This window comes from Hippopotamus amphibius, chromosome 16 (assembly GCF_030028045.1).
Source record: "Hippopotamus amphibius kiboko isolate mHipAmp2 chromosome 16, mHipAmp2.hap2, whole genome shotgun sequence".
Classification (NCBI taxonomy): Eukaryota; Metazoa; Chordata; class Mammalia; order Artiodactyla; family Hippopotamidae; genus Hippopotamus; species Hippopotamus amphibius.
Window position 1 is genome coordinate 42503660 of NC_080201.1, and position 14894 is coordinate 42518553.

The 14894-nt window shown below is 34.1% G+C and overlaps 1 protein-coding gene across 1 annotated transcript in view; it reads left to right on the plus strand.

Annotated features, from left to right (window-relative positions):
* Positions 1–10225, plus strand: part of URI1 (URI1 prefoldin like chaperone) — a 77231-nt gene extending 67006 nt beyond the window's left edge. The window contains exons 7-11 of the mRNA XM_057711209.1: positions 1–124; positions 2108–2432; positions 4179–4321; positions 5467–5716; positions 8462–10225. The exon at positions 1–124 is cut by the window's left edge and continues 51 nt beyond it. Of these exons, the coding sequence (XP_057567192.1) occupies positions 1–124; positions 2108–2432; positions 4179–4321; positions 5467–5716; positions 8462–8644 (1025 nt within the window). The 3' untranslated portion in view covers positions 8645–10225. The remainder of the gene's footprint in view (positions 125–2107; positions 2433–4178; positions 4322–5466; positions 5717–8461) is intronic.
* The last annotated feature ends 4669 nt before the right edge of the window (positions 10226–14894 follow it).

The window sequence follows — 14894 nt, forward strand, 5'->3', positions numbered from 1 at the left end:
TTTTTGAAGCAGAATTTGCAAATGATCTAAAACCCAAGGATCTTCTTGCTGATAAGGAACTGTGGGATCGACTTGAAGAACTAGAGAGACAAGAGGAATTGCTGGGTGAAATTGATATTGATAGGTACCTAATGACAAATTTCCCTATACACATTTCCTTATAAAATATGTGTTCATTGAAGAAAATACAGAGAAGCATGCTATACTAAAAATACCAATAACCCTACCACCCTAAACTAAATATTAATTCTCTAGAATATTTTCTTTTAGGTCTGCGTATTCATGCACATGCCCATGCATGATTTCAGCCCTATTCTGTATAATAAAGTAATAAGATATACCAGGTACTTAACTTTTAATAATTATGGCTGCTTTGTATATTATATTTTAAATGAGTTATTTTTATACTGTAGTCAAGATAATGATGTATGTTTGAATGACTTGTTAAAAATAAAAATATGCTCTCAGTTTACGTTTGTTGCTGCAAAACGTTTATCCTTGCTTTCCTTTGCAAACTTTTCTGCTTATTGAGCAGGTAATTTGTAGTCTGGTCAAGTAGTTATAGATATGAAAAACTGCCAAATTGCCATGTGAAATACACATTAGCACTCAGAATTGTCAGAGTGCTCAATGAAAACTGTTACTGTAGAAGTTCCTATATTATTTTGCTTAGATGGTATGCAGAGTTACTTACTGTGAAAAAATAAGACATGAAGCACAAAGGATATTTTTTCACTACCATTTCACCTGTACTTAGGTCTTTTTGATTAACTGATACAATTTCATTTTTGTCAGTCAATTTTGAATCTTAGGATTTTCTTGGTCATGATTCTTTTTCTACTTCTGCATGTTATTTCAGTTCTGTTGCATTTTTGACTTTGTTATTTTTACTTAATTTCAAAATTATTTATTTATTTATTGGCTGTTCGTTGCTGCTCATGGGCTTTCTCTAGTTGCGGTGAGCGGGGGCTACTCTTTGTTGCAGTGAGTGGGCTTCTTATTGCAGTGCAGTGGCTTCTGTGGTTGTGGAGCACAGGCTTCTGTGGTAGTGGAGCACAGGCTTCAGTAGTTGTGGCTCATGGGCTCTAGAGCGCAGGCTCAGTAGTTGTGGCATACAGGCTTAGTTGCTCCACAGCATGTGGGATCTTCCCAGCCCAGGGATTGAAACCCTGTCCCCTGCATTGGCAGGCGGATTCTTTTTTTTTTTTTTTTTTTTAAATAAATGTATGTATGTATGTATTGGCTGTGTTGGGTCTTCGTTGCTGCACATGGGCTTTGTCTAGTTGCGGTAAGCAGGGGCTACTCTTCGTGGTACGCAGGCTCCGCATTGCCGTGGCTTCTCTTGTTGCAGATCACAGGCTCTAGGAGCATGGGCTTCAGTAGTTGTAGCACATGGGCTCAATAGTTGTGTCTCATGGGCTCTAAAGTGCAGGCTCAATAGTTGTGGCACACGGGCTTAGTTGCTCCATGGCATGTGGAATCTTCCTGGAGCAGGGATCGAACCTGTGTCCCCTGAGTTGGTAGGTGGATTATTAACCACTGTGCCACCAGGGAAGCTCCGGTTTTGTTATTTTTATGCAGTCCTCAAATCCTTTGTAGAGTGAAGTATGAGAAAGGTATATGATGTGTATAAGTCATGTATATGTGTATAAGTCATGTATATGTGTAGAAATCTTTTATTTTTTAAGATTACAATAATACATGCATATAAAATATTTCAATTATAGAAATAGAAATGTTATAGTTCTGTGTTTGTCATTTTTAGTCTTTAAATAGAATAACATTCTCTATGATTTTCTTACAAATTTATGATTGTATTATTTTGTATTGTGTTTTATTGTATAAGGCCAATATCCTCCTTGCAAAGATTAAAAAAAGAAATCTACTGTATTCTACTTATGTTTGAATAATTACAATGTATAGAATTAGCATAGAAACAATTTTTTGTTAATTCATTTCAAAACATTTTTATTAATAACCTAGAAATCTGGTTTTAAAATACCTTACGCAGAACCTTAGTTTTTACCCGTTGAAATTAACTGAAAATTAGAATATGTAAATTCTAGTCTGTTTGTTTGATCTTGTTAATTTTCGTTTTCTTTACTAGTAAGCCTGATACTGTGATTGCAAATGGAGAAGATACCTCCTCTGAAGAGGAAAAGGAAGATCAGAGCATAAATGTGAATGTGGTGCATGAAGTAACAGACTGTCTCTCTCCCAGCAATTGTTACAAGAATGTTACAAGTTCAGAACTGTTCACTGGTCAAGTGAATAGTCAGTTGAACTGTTCAATGAATGGTTCAAATTCTTACCACAGTGATGAAGATGAAGAAGATGATGATGATGGTGATGGTGATGACCATGATACCTTAGGGGCTGAAGATAATTCTATACCAACAATATATTTTTCTCATACTGTCGAACCTAAGAGGGTTTGTATACTTTTAACTTTACTAAGTTTTCATACAATTTGAATATTAAAGATCATCAGCGATATTCTCTAAAAGAACAGTATTAATAGGGATTAATATTGTTGATAGTGCCAAACAAGAAAACCATCTTTTTGCCTCTTGTTCTGACCAATTTGTCTAAAAAGAAGGAGGAAGAAAAAAGTCTAGGTAGTTAGCTGGTGTTGATCCGTTGTCCTCCGAAGCCACAATAGAATTGGAAATTTGGGGGTCTGGAAGGAGATCAGATTTGAGTGGCAACTACTGTAATTCCACCTGTCCTTCATTCAGAAAGCATTCTTGAGAATTCTAGAGTTAATTATGTTGTGGGCATTTTGGTGTATTTAAGATGAAAGTGACTTGCATTAGTTAAATTGTTGATTATATCCGTTTGTTTCTATGTGGGCGTGAAATGAATAGGAGCATCATGAGCAAAAGGGAAAAATTTAGAAGGAAGTAAAAATTAGTTCCATCTCTCGCAAAGTAAATATAAACATCTCTGGGTAATCATGACTTCAGAGTTTTGATATTAGAGCTGGGGGTTACTACAGAGAGATCTTCTAATACAGGTTTTTAAGCTTTTCTTAGTTATCAAAAGACTTTTTGTTCCCTCCATACTTACTGTAGAATTGCCAGTTTTAAAATCCCAGATCAAAGCAGGTTAGATCTCACTGAAGGAAGGACCTTAAACTCATTCCCTTGCTCTCTTGGCCTCATAATACTGCTTTAAGGAGCCACCAGGAATTTCATCTTTCTAATTTGTCTTTCTCAAGGAAACTTAAAGCCTAGAAAACCATACAGCTAGTTAGTAATAAAACAGGGACTCCTTTGTCTCAGTTTAGTGCTTTTTTTTTTTAACCACAAGGTACTCTTGCAGGATTTGCCTTTATCAGAGTTAAGGGTCTGTGGTATCAGCCTGTGATTATTATTTAATGAAACATGTTTAAAACATATTTGCTATTTCTTAAGGTCCTTGAAGTTTTCTCTGCTCTAATGTCAAGGGAAATAATTACATGGTTTTTTAAAATATATATACTTCAGACTAAAAGGAGCATCTTGGAATTCTTTTGGAAAAAATTGACCTTTTAGCCAGGAAAAAAGTTTGTTTTGTGATTCTCTTTTCAGGCTTTAAATTAGTTTTCATTTAGATAAAGCAGGAAGAATAAATAGTATTTGCAGACATGTTATAGAGAAGAGCAGTCATTAATATGGGAAGGTGGTGTAAATGCAGAGTAGAGATAAAAGAATAATGTGTTAATCCTAAACAGCATTGAATTTTATTTTTTGGTCCTTAAACTTTTAAAAATTAGAGGTGTTTAAACAATTCAAAATAGTTAAGCATTATCTAATTTTTTTTAATGACAAATTTTATATTCATACTGAATATTTATTTCGGTTAATTGTATTCTTCGTTCTGAAATGCATGATTCAAGCCAAAAACTTATATCAAAATAATGGGTGATGTGAAAGCTTATAATCTAGCATTTAGTATGTATGTATTTTGCTTTCTTATAATAATAAACTCACTGATGACTAGAATTGGTCATTTAAGATGTAATTTAATACTGTAGAAGTATGATAAGGTAAGGACTTTTTAACCCTAACTGATAATGTGTCAGAAAATGTAAACTGCCTCTATTACTATTATTTCTTTAATTGTAGAGTTCATTGGTTTTAGTTTTGGCCATGATTTCTCAAAAGGATCATAATTTTTTGCTGTGACATTTTTAGGTCCGAATAAATACTGGAAAAAATACCACTTTAAAATTCAGTGAAAAGAAAGAAGAAGCCAAACGTAAGCGAAAAAACAGCTCTGGCAGTGGTCATTCTCCCCAAGAGCTGCCTATGATCAGGACTCCTGCTGACATTTACAGGTGAGTGGTGATCACAGACAACAGAGCAGTCTGCTCAGCTCTTCTCCCTTTTTGTAACTGAATATATACAGGAAAAGGTTGCTTGTAACACAGAAGGCTTTCACTGAAAAGTGAGGTATTTTGATAGAATTAGCTTAATGTTTTAAAGGCTCTCACAGGAGCTGCTGAACCCCATCACAGCTTCTCAGTTCAAAACAGTTGGAGTGTTGCTTGCTTTTTTGCTTTTCCCTCTTTGCCAGTGCTTCTAAAACATTCCCAATCTAATAAAAAAAATGTTGCATGTTAACTTTAGAAACGAAAGTTTGTGTTTCTAGTGTGCTGGGGCAGCACTTTCCTACCACAGCTATGACAGTGCGTGGCACGTGGTTTACCTTTTCACAGAGTCGATGTTAAGTGTGCTATTCCAATGGTATTTTGTTTGTTAAGAAAGCTGTCATTTGAAAATACCTATTTTTATGACCCTTATTTGTTTAATAGTGAAAATTGCTAAAAGACTTCTAAGTAGGTCTAAGATATATGTAGAATTTTGGCAAATCAAGCCGTTTTCACCCATAACCTGTGTATAAATAAACTGCAATATTTTGTTAGGCCAAAAAAATTATTTATACTTTTAAAAATAATATAAATATATCATTTGAGGCTACAAAAATATTGTGATGGTGAAATTTTTGGATATAGTTTGAATAATTTCTAGACAAGATTTTGTTTTTATAAATTTATTTGTTCATTTATTATTTTATTGGCTGTGTTGGGTCTTTTTTTGCTGTGCACGGGCTTTCTTTTTAGTTGTGGTGAGTGGGGGCTACTCTTCGGCAGGTTCCTCATTGCCGTGGCTTCCCTTGTTGCAGAGCACGGGCTCTAGACACGTGGGCTTCAGTAGTTGCAGCACATGGGCTCAATAGTTGTGGTTCACAGGCTCTAAAGCGCAGGCTCAGTAGGTGTGGCGCATGGGCTTAGTTGCTCTGCGGCATGTGGGATCTTCCTGGAGCAGGGATCGAACCCGTGTCCCCTGCATTGGCAGGCGGATTCTCAACCACTGTGCCACCTAGGAAGCCCCTCTAGACAAGATTTTTAAAAATCATTGTAAATTTATCCTCGGTTTTATGAGTTAACTAAAGAGTGTATCTTTTTTTTTTATATTGCAGGGTCTTTGTTGATATCGTGAATGGAGAATATGTCCCTCGTAAGTCCATCCTGAAGTCTCGCAGTAGAGAGAACAGTGTTTGCAGTGATACCAGTGAAAGCAGTGCTCCTGACTTCGATGATAGACGGGGAGTCTTGAGGAGCATTAGCTGTGAAGAGGCCACTTGTAGTGATGCTAGTGAGAGCATTTTGGAAGAGCAACAACAAGAAAATCATCAAAAGAAACTTTTGCCCTTATCAGTAACACCTGAGGTGTGTGTAAATCTTTAACTCTTTATTTCATATAGTATCTTTGACCAATTTTTTGAGTTAAAAAGGTGGTGGTAGCTCCATTCCAAAGGGGTATGCAATTCATTTTCCCCATTTTACAATTACTTTTGGAGTTGAAAAGATTTTTTAAAAATTGTAGCTGCTCTGTCTTCCAGGTATGGTTTATAAATCATTAATCTTATTGTCCTTATTTTCTTTTATGTAATTATTTATTGATGTTAATCCACAGGGTAATGGCATTGCTTATTTTGTAGCTTCTTTAGTTCATACATACATATTTAGTCTCAAAAGTCATAGATCCTACTTAATTCTTGCTTGTACTTTTTTTTAATAATAACATAACAAATTAATAGTCATTAGCAAACACAATATAGGTATTATAATAAAATAGTTCAAAATGAAAATATTACCACTCTTGAAGTTCTATTTCTGTGAAAAAGGAATTTTAAAATATCTTAATTAGCATCTGTATTTCATTTTGGATAGTTTTTGTTGTTGTTTTTGGTTTTTTATTTTTTTTTTTCCGGGCTGTGCCAGGAGGCATGCGGGATCTTAGTTCCCCAACCAGGGATTGAATGGAAGCATGGAGTCTTAATTAACCACTGGACTGCCAGGGTAGAAAATTATTTAGCAGCTTATTTTAAATAAACTCCACTAGACCAGACTTACAGTCATTTTATGATAGTTCAAGTAGCAGATTATACTTTTCTCTTGTAAATGCTTTGGTTGAGTTAAAGAAAAAATTGTATATATGACATAATTTTCTGTAGTCCTTCTATCTTTTGGCTTGTGCCAGTGAAATTTTTAACTCTTTGAAATTACGGAACCATTTTACAATCTAGTGAGAGCTGTAGATCCTCTCTTCAGAAAAATGAGTACACACACATACACTTTTACCTACCATGTTGCACACAGTTTTGTGTGTGGGGAAAGGAGGAGTACTGCAAGATACCAAAATAAGAATGTTATGGTTTCCATTATACCCAGACTTTGATTTTCTTTATTCTTGTGTTTGGTGGGTATTTCAGATTTTTAGTATAAAAAGTATTTAGGAAGACTGGGGAACTCATACCCATGTCAAACTGATAATACCCCCTTTGAGTCTACATCAAATATATATAAAAGTATATATCTTTATATATGTGTAAAACTTCTGTTGTTTGTGCTAAATAGTCCCTAGGTGGTGTACTAATTGTAGTAAATGGTAATTGTGGATGGGGAGATCATTAGTAATCAGGGTCAGTTTGTATGATTAGAATATTCTCCTTCCCTTCTCCCAATATAGTGATCTCAGTTGACCTGGAGAATATCCTAACTTGTTTAATAGTAATACCCTTCCATACTGTTAGAAAACAGGTGGTAGACTTTTGCTATTTTTAAGTATCTGAGAACTAGGTTTTTGTAAAGACTTAATGTGTTGTGGTAAAGCTAGAGCTGAAGTCTGGGACTTAACTTTCTTTTCATCCTGTTTAATAGCTTTGCATTTTGTTACACTTAGCACCTAGATGCTATAAATTTTTTAACATCAAAATAAATAGTTCATGATTATGGCAAGTACTTTGAAAGATATCTTTTTTGATATCTTTAAATGTTAAAATATTCTCTTTTTCAGAAGCATGTTTAGTATGATAAGATGGCTCTGTGCTCATCATGATAAAAAAGACTTTTTAGAAAAGTAGACTTTGAATTTCTTTTAAGAGCTGAACTCCACCCAAGGTCTCAACTGTGGGAGGGTCAGGGCATTTTTGGTTTTTGTTTCTTTGGTGGGACAAGCTGGAGGAAGTTAGCTTAACTATTCAAGTGATACATTGTCTTAACTAATTTTGTACACTTGGTAGACAAAGGAAAGCTAAATATACATGGAAATTTACATGTCAAATTTTAGTTTGTACATAATGAGTTTTTAGAAGATGAAAATGAGGAGGTTCCACATACCAGAAATATTTTAAAGAAAATTCATAACTTGATTTTGAAAGATCTCTGCATAAAAAGATATAGAAAGACATATCCTTGGGTTTTTTTCCAACATTTTGTACACATTATGTACATACATTACATACAGTTGACCAAAATTAAGTACAGCAAACATCTGGTTGAAATTAAAAAATCATTTTTGGTGGTGCCTTAATTTCTGTCATTGAATTAATTAAAATTTGAGACTGATACTTATTTCCACAAGCATCGGCACTTTCAATTTTCAATTTCCACTGATCTCAAATAAAATTGAGGCAACATGCAGTAAAACACTCAAATAATTGCATAAATGAACACCACCTAAGAGATGTCACTGCTGCTGAATCTAAGCTCTTGGCTCGCAGGCAGCAAGACCACCATAGGCTAGCTCATTCATCAGCTGATGTTTGACACCCTAATAGAATTCTTAATTTTAATACATTATTTTTCACAGCATGGTCTGGTTATAAATGGAATGTATGAAAGTTGAGGACCTCTTATTTACTCCTTTTTAAAAAATCCCATATGATGTTTTGTTTTCTTGCATGTGTACTATTAAAAATCTACTTATATTTGGTGGTGTAATTAAGATATATTTTAATGGTATGTGATTCCTATGAGCAGTTTGGATGTGAATGTTACAGTTTTGTCTATCAAAAAGTCTTATGAATTTACTTTTAATGAAAAGAAATGTCTAATTGGCAAATACGGGATAAAGATTTTGTGGGCATCTTATTTTCTTTTTATTATCATAATCTGACTTTTGTCTTCTAGCCTTTTTCTGGAACTGTAATAGAAAAAGAATTTTTGTCACCCTCCTTAACACCACACCCAGCCATGGCTCATCCTGTGCTACCCACCATTCCAGAACGAAAAGAAGTTCTGTCAGAAGTATCAGAAGGAACTACAAAGAGAGTTTCAAAGTTCAAAGCTGCCAGATTGCAGCAGAAGGACTAGGGCCTGCCTAGGAAATGGGAGTTTACATCTTAAAACCTAGTTTTGCAATTGTTTAGAGTATATATAGCAAAATATGTTACATGTAATTTGAAATAAGGCATCCTGAGTTAATTTGGCAGCAAGTTCTCTTACTCTTATCAATGGTATTAAAAAGAAATCAAAGTAAATATTTAAATACTTTAATATTCAGCTTGTTTTGTTAATTCTCTGAATACTGTCAACACTCTTGTTTAAGTTTGCCTTATGATGCAGTGGCAGCATTTTGAATTATTTTTCAAAGAATACTGTTCATATGCATTGTTTTTGTGTTTTCAACTAAATACTGGCAGTTTTGTACCAGCTGTGATATTGTGCACACCATATGGACCATTTTAAAGAAACTTTTAAAATTTCAAATAGATTCAACAGTTATATTACTTGCTTTAGCATTTTAAAAGCACTTTAAAAAAATCTACTTCTTGTAGGTTTACAGCTAGCTGGCTATTTTAAAAAATCTCTCCCCCTTTGACTGTCATCCTGTGATCTCTAAGGCAGAAAGCTACATGTAACCAAGGGAAAGTGTCTTTGATTGGAAGAATGGTATTTTGTAAAATGGTTTTTTCTTTTTTTTTAAGTAAAAATTTTATGAAACTTGGTCTTTAAAATGTTGTGAACTTTATGATTCAGAATTGAGTGTAGAAATGTCTGATTCATATATATGTTACATGCACCACACAATGGATCCTTGAATTCTTCCAGTTCCATAGGCAGTTTTCCGCTAGTGTGTGCAGTTTTAACTGGAATTATATTTTGGGAGAGAAGGAAAGGTCGTCTAGATGATATCAATAAATAAAATTTTAAAATAAAAAATTTTATGTTTTAATCTTTCGAACATTTTTGTTCTTTAAGGTTACTTTCCTACTAGTAAATAATTGAATAACATATTTACTTTTGGCAGAACTCCTTAAAATAAAGAGAAATTTATTCTAACATGAAAATTACACTGCAAGTGTTAATCATTAGCTTGATGCATGCTAAAATGTAGCTTTTAAAAAGCATTCTGCATTAGTACTAAAATAAGCCATCAATGCCAGTCCACCCTCTATTCATGGCTAAATATTTAAAGGTTATTTATAGCTTCTTTAATGAATTCTTGCTTAAACAAAGTGAAATTATGTCCTAGAAAAGTAGAAGCTATTTGTAACTAGAACAGCACAACTGTAAAAGTTTTATGAATATGTATTTTAATAATAAGGGGTGAGCGTGAATCCCCACAAGTTAATGGATAATTCAGAACAGAGGACTGATTTTAAAAGATTGCCTACAAATGTAGAAGATTTGTTCCTTAGTAAATTTTGATCAACTGTGCATATATTTTTAGTTAAAAAGTTTCTCTCAGCCCATCCCTCACAAAAAAGACAACAACCAAGAGTACAATCACATACACTCAGTGGAGCCGCCAACTCCAAGTGCTTGTTAAGTGAGCCTTTCTATGTTAGCTTTTTCCCCAGAAACAAACTTCATTGTGGGATGATTGTGGCATTCCTTACAGACATATAATTTCAAGAGTACTGTCATTAAATAATTTTTCATGTTCTGCAACTTTGTCTTGAGCCTTTTGTTGTTTATATAGTTTATGTTTCTTCTTGCAAATAGATGTTCCCTCATGGAACAAGATGGTAGTATGAACAAAGAAGTGTTAGATTTTCTGCTGTAGACCAAATGAAGTAGTATTGCCCCATTTCATAGCTTCAGTCTTACAGCAAAGTTTCAAGTTATGACTTAACCATATAGCTTTATTTTTCATATTAAATTTGGTATTCAATACGATTAAGTGAAGTTGATCTGTGTTCTTTTTTAAATCGTAAAACAACAGACTGAATTTTTTTTAATTTTTAATTTTGAACTAATTTTAGACCTACAGAAAAATTGCAAAAGAGAGTAGAGTTCCCATGTACTCCCCATCCAGCTTCTCCTAAAATTAAACATCTTGTATGACCATAGTACAATTATTAAAACCAGGAAATTCATTTTGGTGCAATACTATTAACTAATCTGTAGATCTTATTTTAATTTCATTGACTTTCCATGAGGCGTTCTTTTCTGTTCCAAGATCCTATATATAGGATCCCACCTTACATTTATTTGTTATTGCTCCGTAGTCTCCTCCAGTCAGTGGCAGTTCTTGTCTTTCATGACTTTGGTATTTTCAGAGTACTGCTCAGGTGTTTTGTATGATGTTCCTCAGTTTGGATTTGTGTGATCCACTCACATGATTAGAGTGAGGTTTTGCATTTTTGGCAAGACTACCACAGAAATAGACCATATCAAGAGGTTCAGATCAGGGATGCATTCTAGTGAGTCATTTCAGGGGTCCTTCATTTTGACCTGGATCACTTTAACCTTGATCACTCACTTGGTTAAGGGGCTATCTGCCAGGTTTCTCCACTTACTGTAAAGGTACTATCTCTTTCTTTGTAGTTAAATATCTTGGAGGAGATACTTTGAGATTTACAGGTTTCTTTTTCTCCTCAAACTTAAGCCCACTAATGTTTGCATTCATTTGTGGATCTTCTCTGTAACAGTTATAACTGTGGTATTTGCCTAATGGTGATTTTCTGTTTTACCCTTCCTTTCTGCATTTATTGCTTGGAATTCTTTTGTAATGAAAATCTCTGTCATTCCCCTCCCTCCACCCCCCACCCCCTGTTTATTAATTTATTTATTTGTTTCATTATGGGCTTGGGTATTCTGTTCTATGGGTCAAAGTCCAGTTATCATTATTTTGTTTGTTTAAATTGTTCTACCTTTGGCCTTTAGGAACTCCTTCATGTTGGCTCCTGAATTATTTCAACGTCTCCATCTTTTTTTGAACACTTTGTTTCTGACACCACAAAATGTTACAGGCGTGTCTTGTATTTTTCTTGCCCCAGCCTTGAAACCAGGAACCACTTCTTTAAGGAGCCTTTGATCCTTCTGTTGGAGGATGGTGTTTAAAAACCAACATCTTCTCATGTAGGCCTGTCTATTACCATTTTGGTGTCGTTGCTTCTAGGCCCTTTTAGCAGATAGGGCTAGGAAATTATGTATACTAACTGATGCACGTATCTATATATATTTGCTTATGTACATTAAAAAACATAAGTCTACACTGATACTTCTGATTCTAATCTAATACCACAGTATTCGTTCTAGTTTTTCCTTATTTATGACTTCTTTCTTCAATAAGTGAGAAACTTGGCTCTTATCTACATTGTATTTCCTTGTTTTTAAAATGCCCAGTAGAGTCGACCCTTGAACAACTCCGAAGTTGGGACACTGACTCTCCTCACGGTTGAAGATTGACATATAGCTTTACAGCTGTCCCTCTGTACCCATGGTTCTGCATCTGTGAATCATAACATACTGTAGTATGTACCTACTTAAAAAAAAACCATGTATAAGTGGACAGGCACAGTTAACACCCATGTTGTTCAAAGGTAAACTGTTGACATACAAAAGTAGTTTCAGAGTTCTAATCCTAACCCTCAGGAGAAACACATTTATTAAGTATATTGCACTATTTATGTTTAGTTCTTTTTTTCTTTGACTTTATAAGTATCAATCAAGAAACTTTTTCTTTCCCACCCCCTTCATTGTGATTGTTATTCATTTATAATAGAGTTAGTTTCATTTGTTAGTGTTTGTGTTCCATTTTGGATTGTCTCCACATTGTGGTTGGGTTTAATGGTTTATTTGGGGTGTGTGTGAGGGTATATGAGATACTAATGTAGTTCTAAGAGTCACAGCTATGTAAAAAGATAAACAGAGAAGATAAACACTCCTTCATTCCTGCTGCCCCATTCTCATTCCTGTCATCTTTCTCTCACTTCCTCATCTACCCATTGTTAGTAACCAGTCTCTTTATTTTCTTGTTTAACCTTTTTGTATTATTTTTGCACAAATAGATACACATTTTTTTTCCCTTTCTTACAGGAAGGATAACATGTAACTTCTCCACTGCACTTTAATATTTTTCAATTAATAGTATGTCCTCGTAGTCACTGTATGCCTGTTTACAGAGAATTTTTTTTTTTTTTTTTTAAACAGATGTATAACACTTTTTTGCGTAGATGTAACATTTTATCCAACCACTTTGCTGTGTATGGACATTTAGGTTTCTCATATTTTGCAATTACAAATGATGATACGGTGAATAACTTTGTTGCATATGTATTTTTGTATCGTTGCAAGTATCTTCCAGGTAGGTTCCTAGAAATAGGAGTAATGGACTATCTTTACTGTATGATTTCTTTTAAACATGATAAAGTTTGTTTTTAAAAGTATTTGTTGTTCTCTTATCAGGGACGTGGCTTTAACACATTTGCTTGCGTATCTACATTTTATTGATGATTCTTTGGTAATAACTTTGAGACACGATAGTCCTAAAGGGATTTTAAGTGTTTATAGTGATGATGCTCATTTTGCCGTATTTTTATTTGGGGGGGGGGGTGGTCATGGAAGTGATTTATAAGAGCTTTCCGTAAGTTTGAATATTTCCAGTTTTATAAAATACAGATACCCTATTATATTAGATTTGTTTTTCTCCTCCATAAAAAACAGCTTTTCAAGGATGCTAATCTTTTTCTGTCTATCCTTTTGGTGAGTGGCATTTAGGCTTTCAATTAAATGCCTGTTAAATGAATTCTTCAACTACAATAAATATTTATGGTTTTATGTGTAATCCATTGGTCAATATTGTCAAGTTTTTACCTTTTAAAATGCTTTTTCAGTTATTTAAGTTTCATTTTAAAGGAACATTCAGGATATGAAGTTTTTTGCAGTTCCCTTAAATAACCAATGAATCATAAAGAATCAGATAATATTTTTGATCATTTACCATGTGTCATGCATTTTCTGTGTACTTTATGTGGATTATTTCTTTTAATACTCACAGCAACCCAGTGAGGTGTAGGTATTAATTTTCAATCCCTTTTCCCCTTCCCTTCCCCCATTTTAGAGATAGGGGAACTAACTCTGAGAGAGATTAAGCAAGGTTTTAAGCCACACAACTATTGAGTGGTGGAACTGGAGTTTAAAACCCAGGCAGCCGTGCACTTTTTTTTTTCTTTTTTCTTTTAATATTGTTAGCCTTTTAAACAAGACCACATAGCTAGTAAGGAAATGTGTAATCTGTATATCTGTATAATCTTGCTTGTTCACAATGAGGTCACCTTTTAAAAAATATGAATTGGAAAACTTTGTTTCTTAAACTTTACACGTTAAGAGAATTCATTTTGACTTGGTGGAATGAAGGAGAAGTTTCAGTGATTTGGCCACATGCATAAGAGAAAGGAATGTGCAGATGGAGAACAGTAAAAGTAGAAGTAATTAGTGCAACAGTATTTCATTGAAAAACGCATTTTTATGTAAACTTAGACATTATATATAATACATATATGTGTAATATACTCTTCTGTTCTATAGTAGTATAAATAGTATATTCATAATCCAGTGGCCTCAAAGTGACTCTCTTTACCCCTAGTGACAGTGTGGGGTTTTGTTTTTTGCTTTGAAGTATTTTGTATAACAATGTAGCTAGTTAAATATTTCCTGTTACAACAGTTTCCATCCTCTGTGTGTGTGTGTGTGAGAGAGAGAGAGAGAGAGACAAAGATATCTTTCTGTTTTCTCTGTGTGTGCATACATGTACCTAATGTTAACAGTTTTTAATAACTGACAGTAACATTGTCAGTTACTCTGACAGAGTCCTGTAACTGTCAGGTTTGGTCTGGGTTTTTTGTAATTATGGTTGTTGTGACTTACTCTGCTGTTTGGGGCATTCTATTTACCTTGCTTGTTGATTGCCTCCTGTGCCCCAACCCTATACCCCCTTTTAATACTGTTCAGATTAAGTGCTTTCTGCTTTTCTGTTCTCTCCATTGACTTGGAAATTATATACTTGGCTATATTTTAATTTTTCGACACTTTTCTGTAAAAATGTGCACATTTATTGTAGCTACCCTCTTTCCAGCCAGTGTTTGTTATCACTTTAGTGTTTGTTGTACTTTGTCGTCATAACATCCTTTTTTTAAATTTTTCCTTTTTTTTAAGTTGAAATATAGTTGATGTATAATATTATATAAGCTACAGGTGTACAAGATAGAGATTCACAATTTTTTTTTTTTTTTTTGGCTGTGTTGGGTCTTTGTTGCCACGCGCAGGCTTCCTCTAGTTGTAGCGAGTGGAGGCTACTCTTCATTGTGGTCTGTGAGTTTCTCAGTGCGGTGAC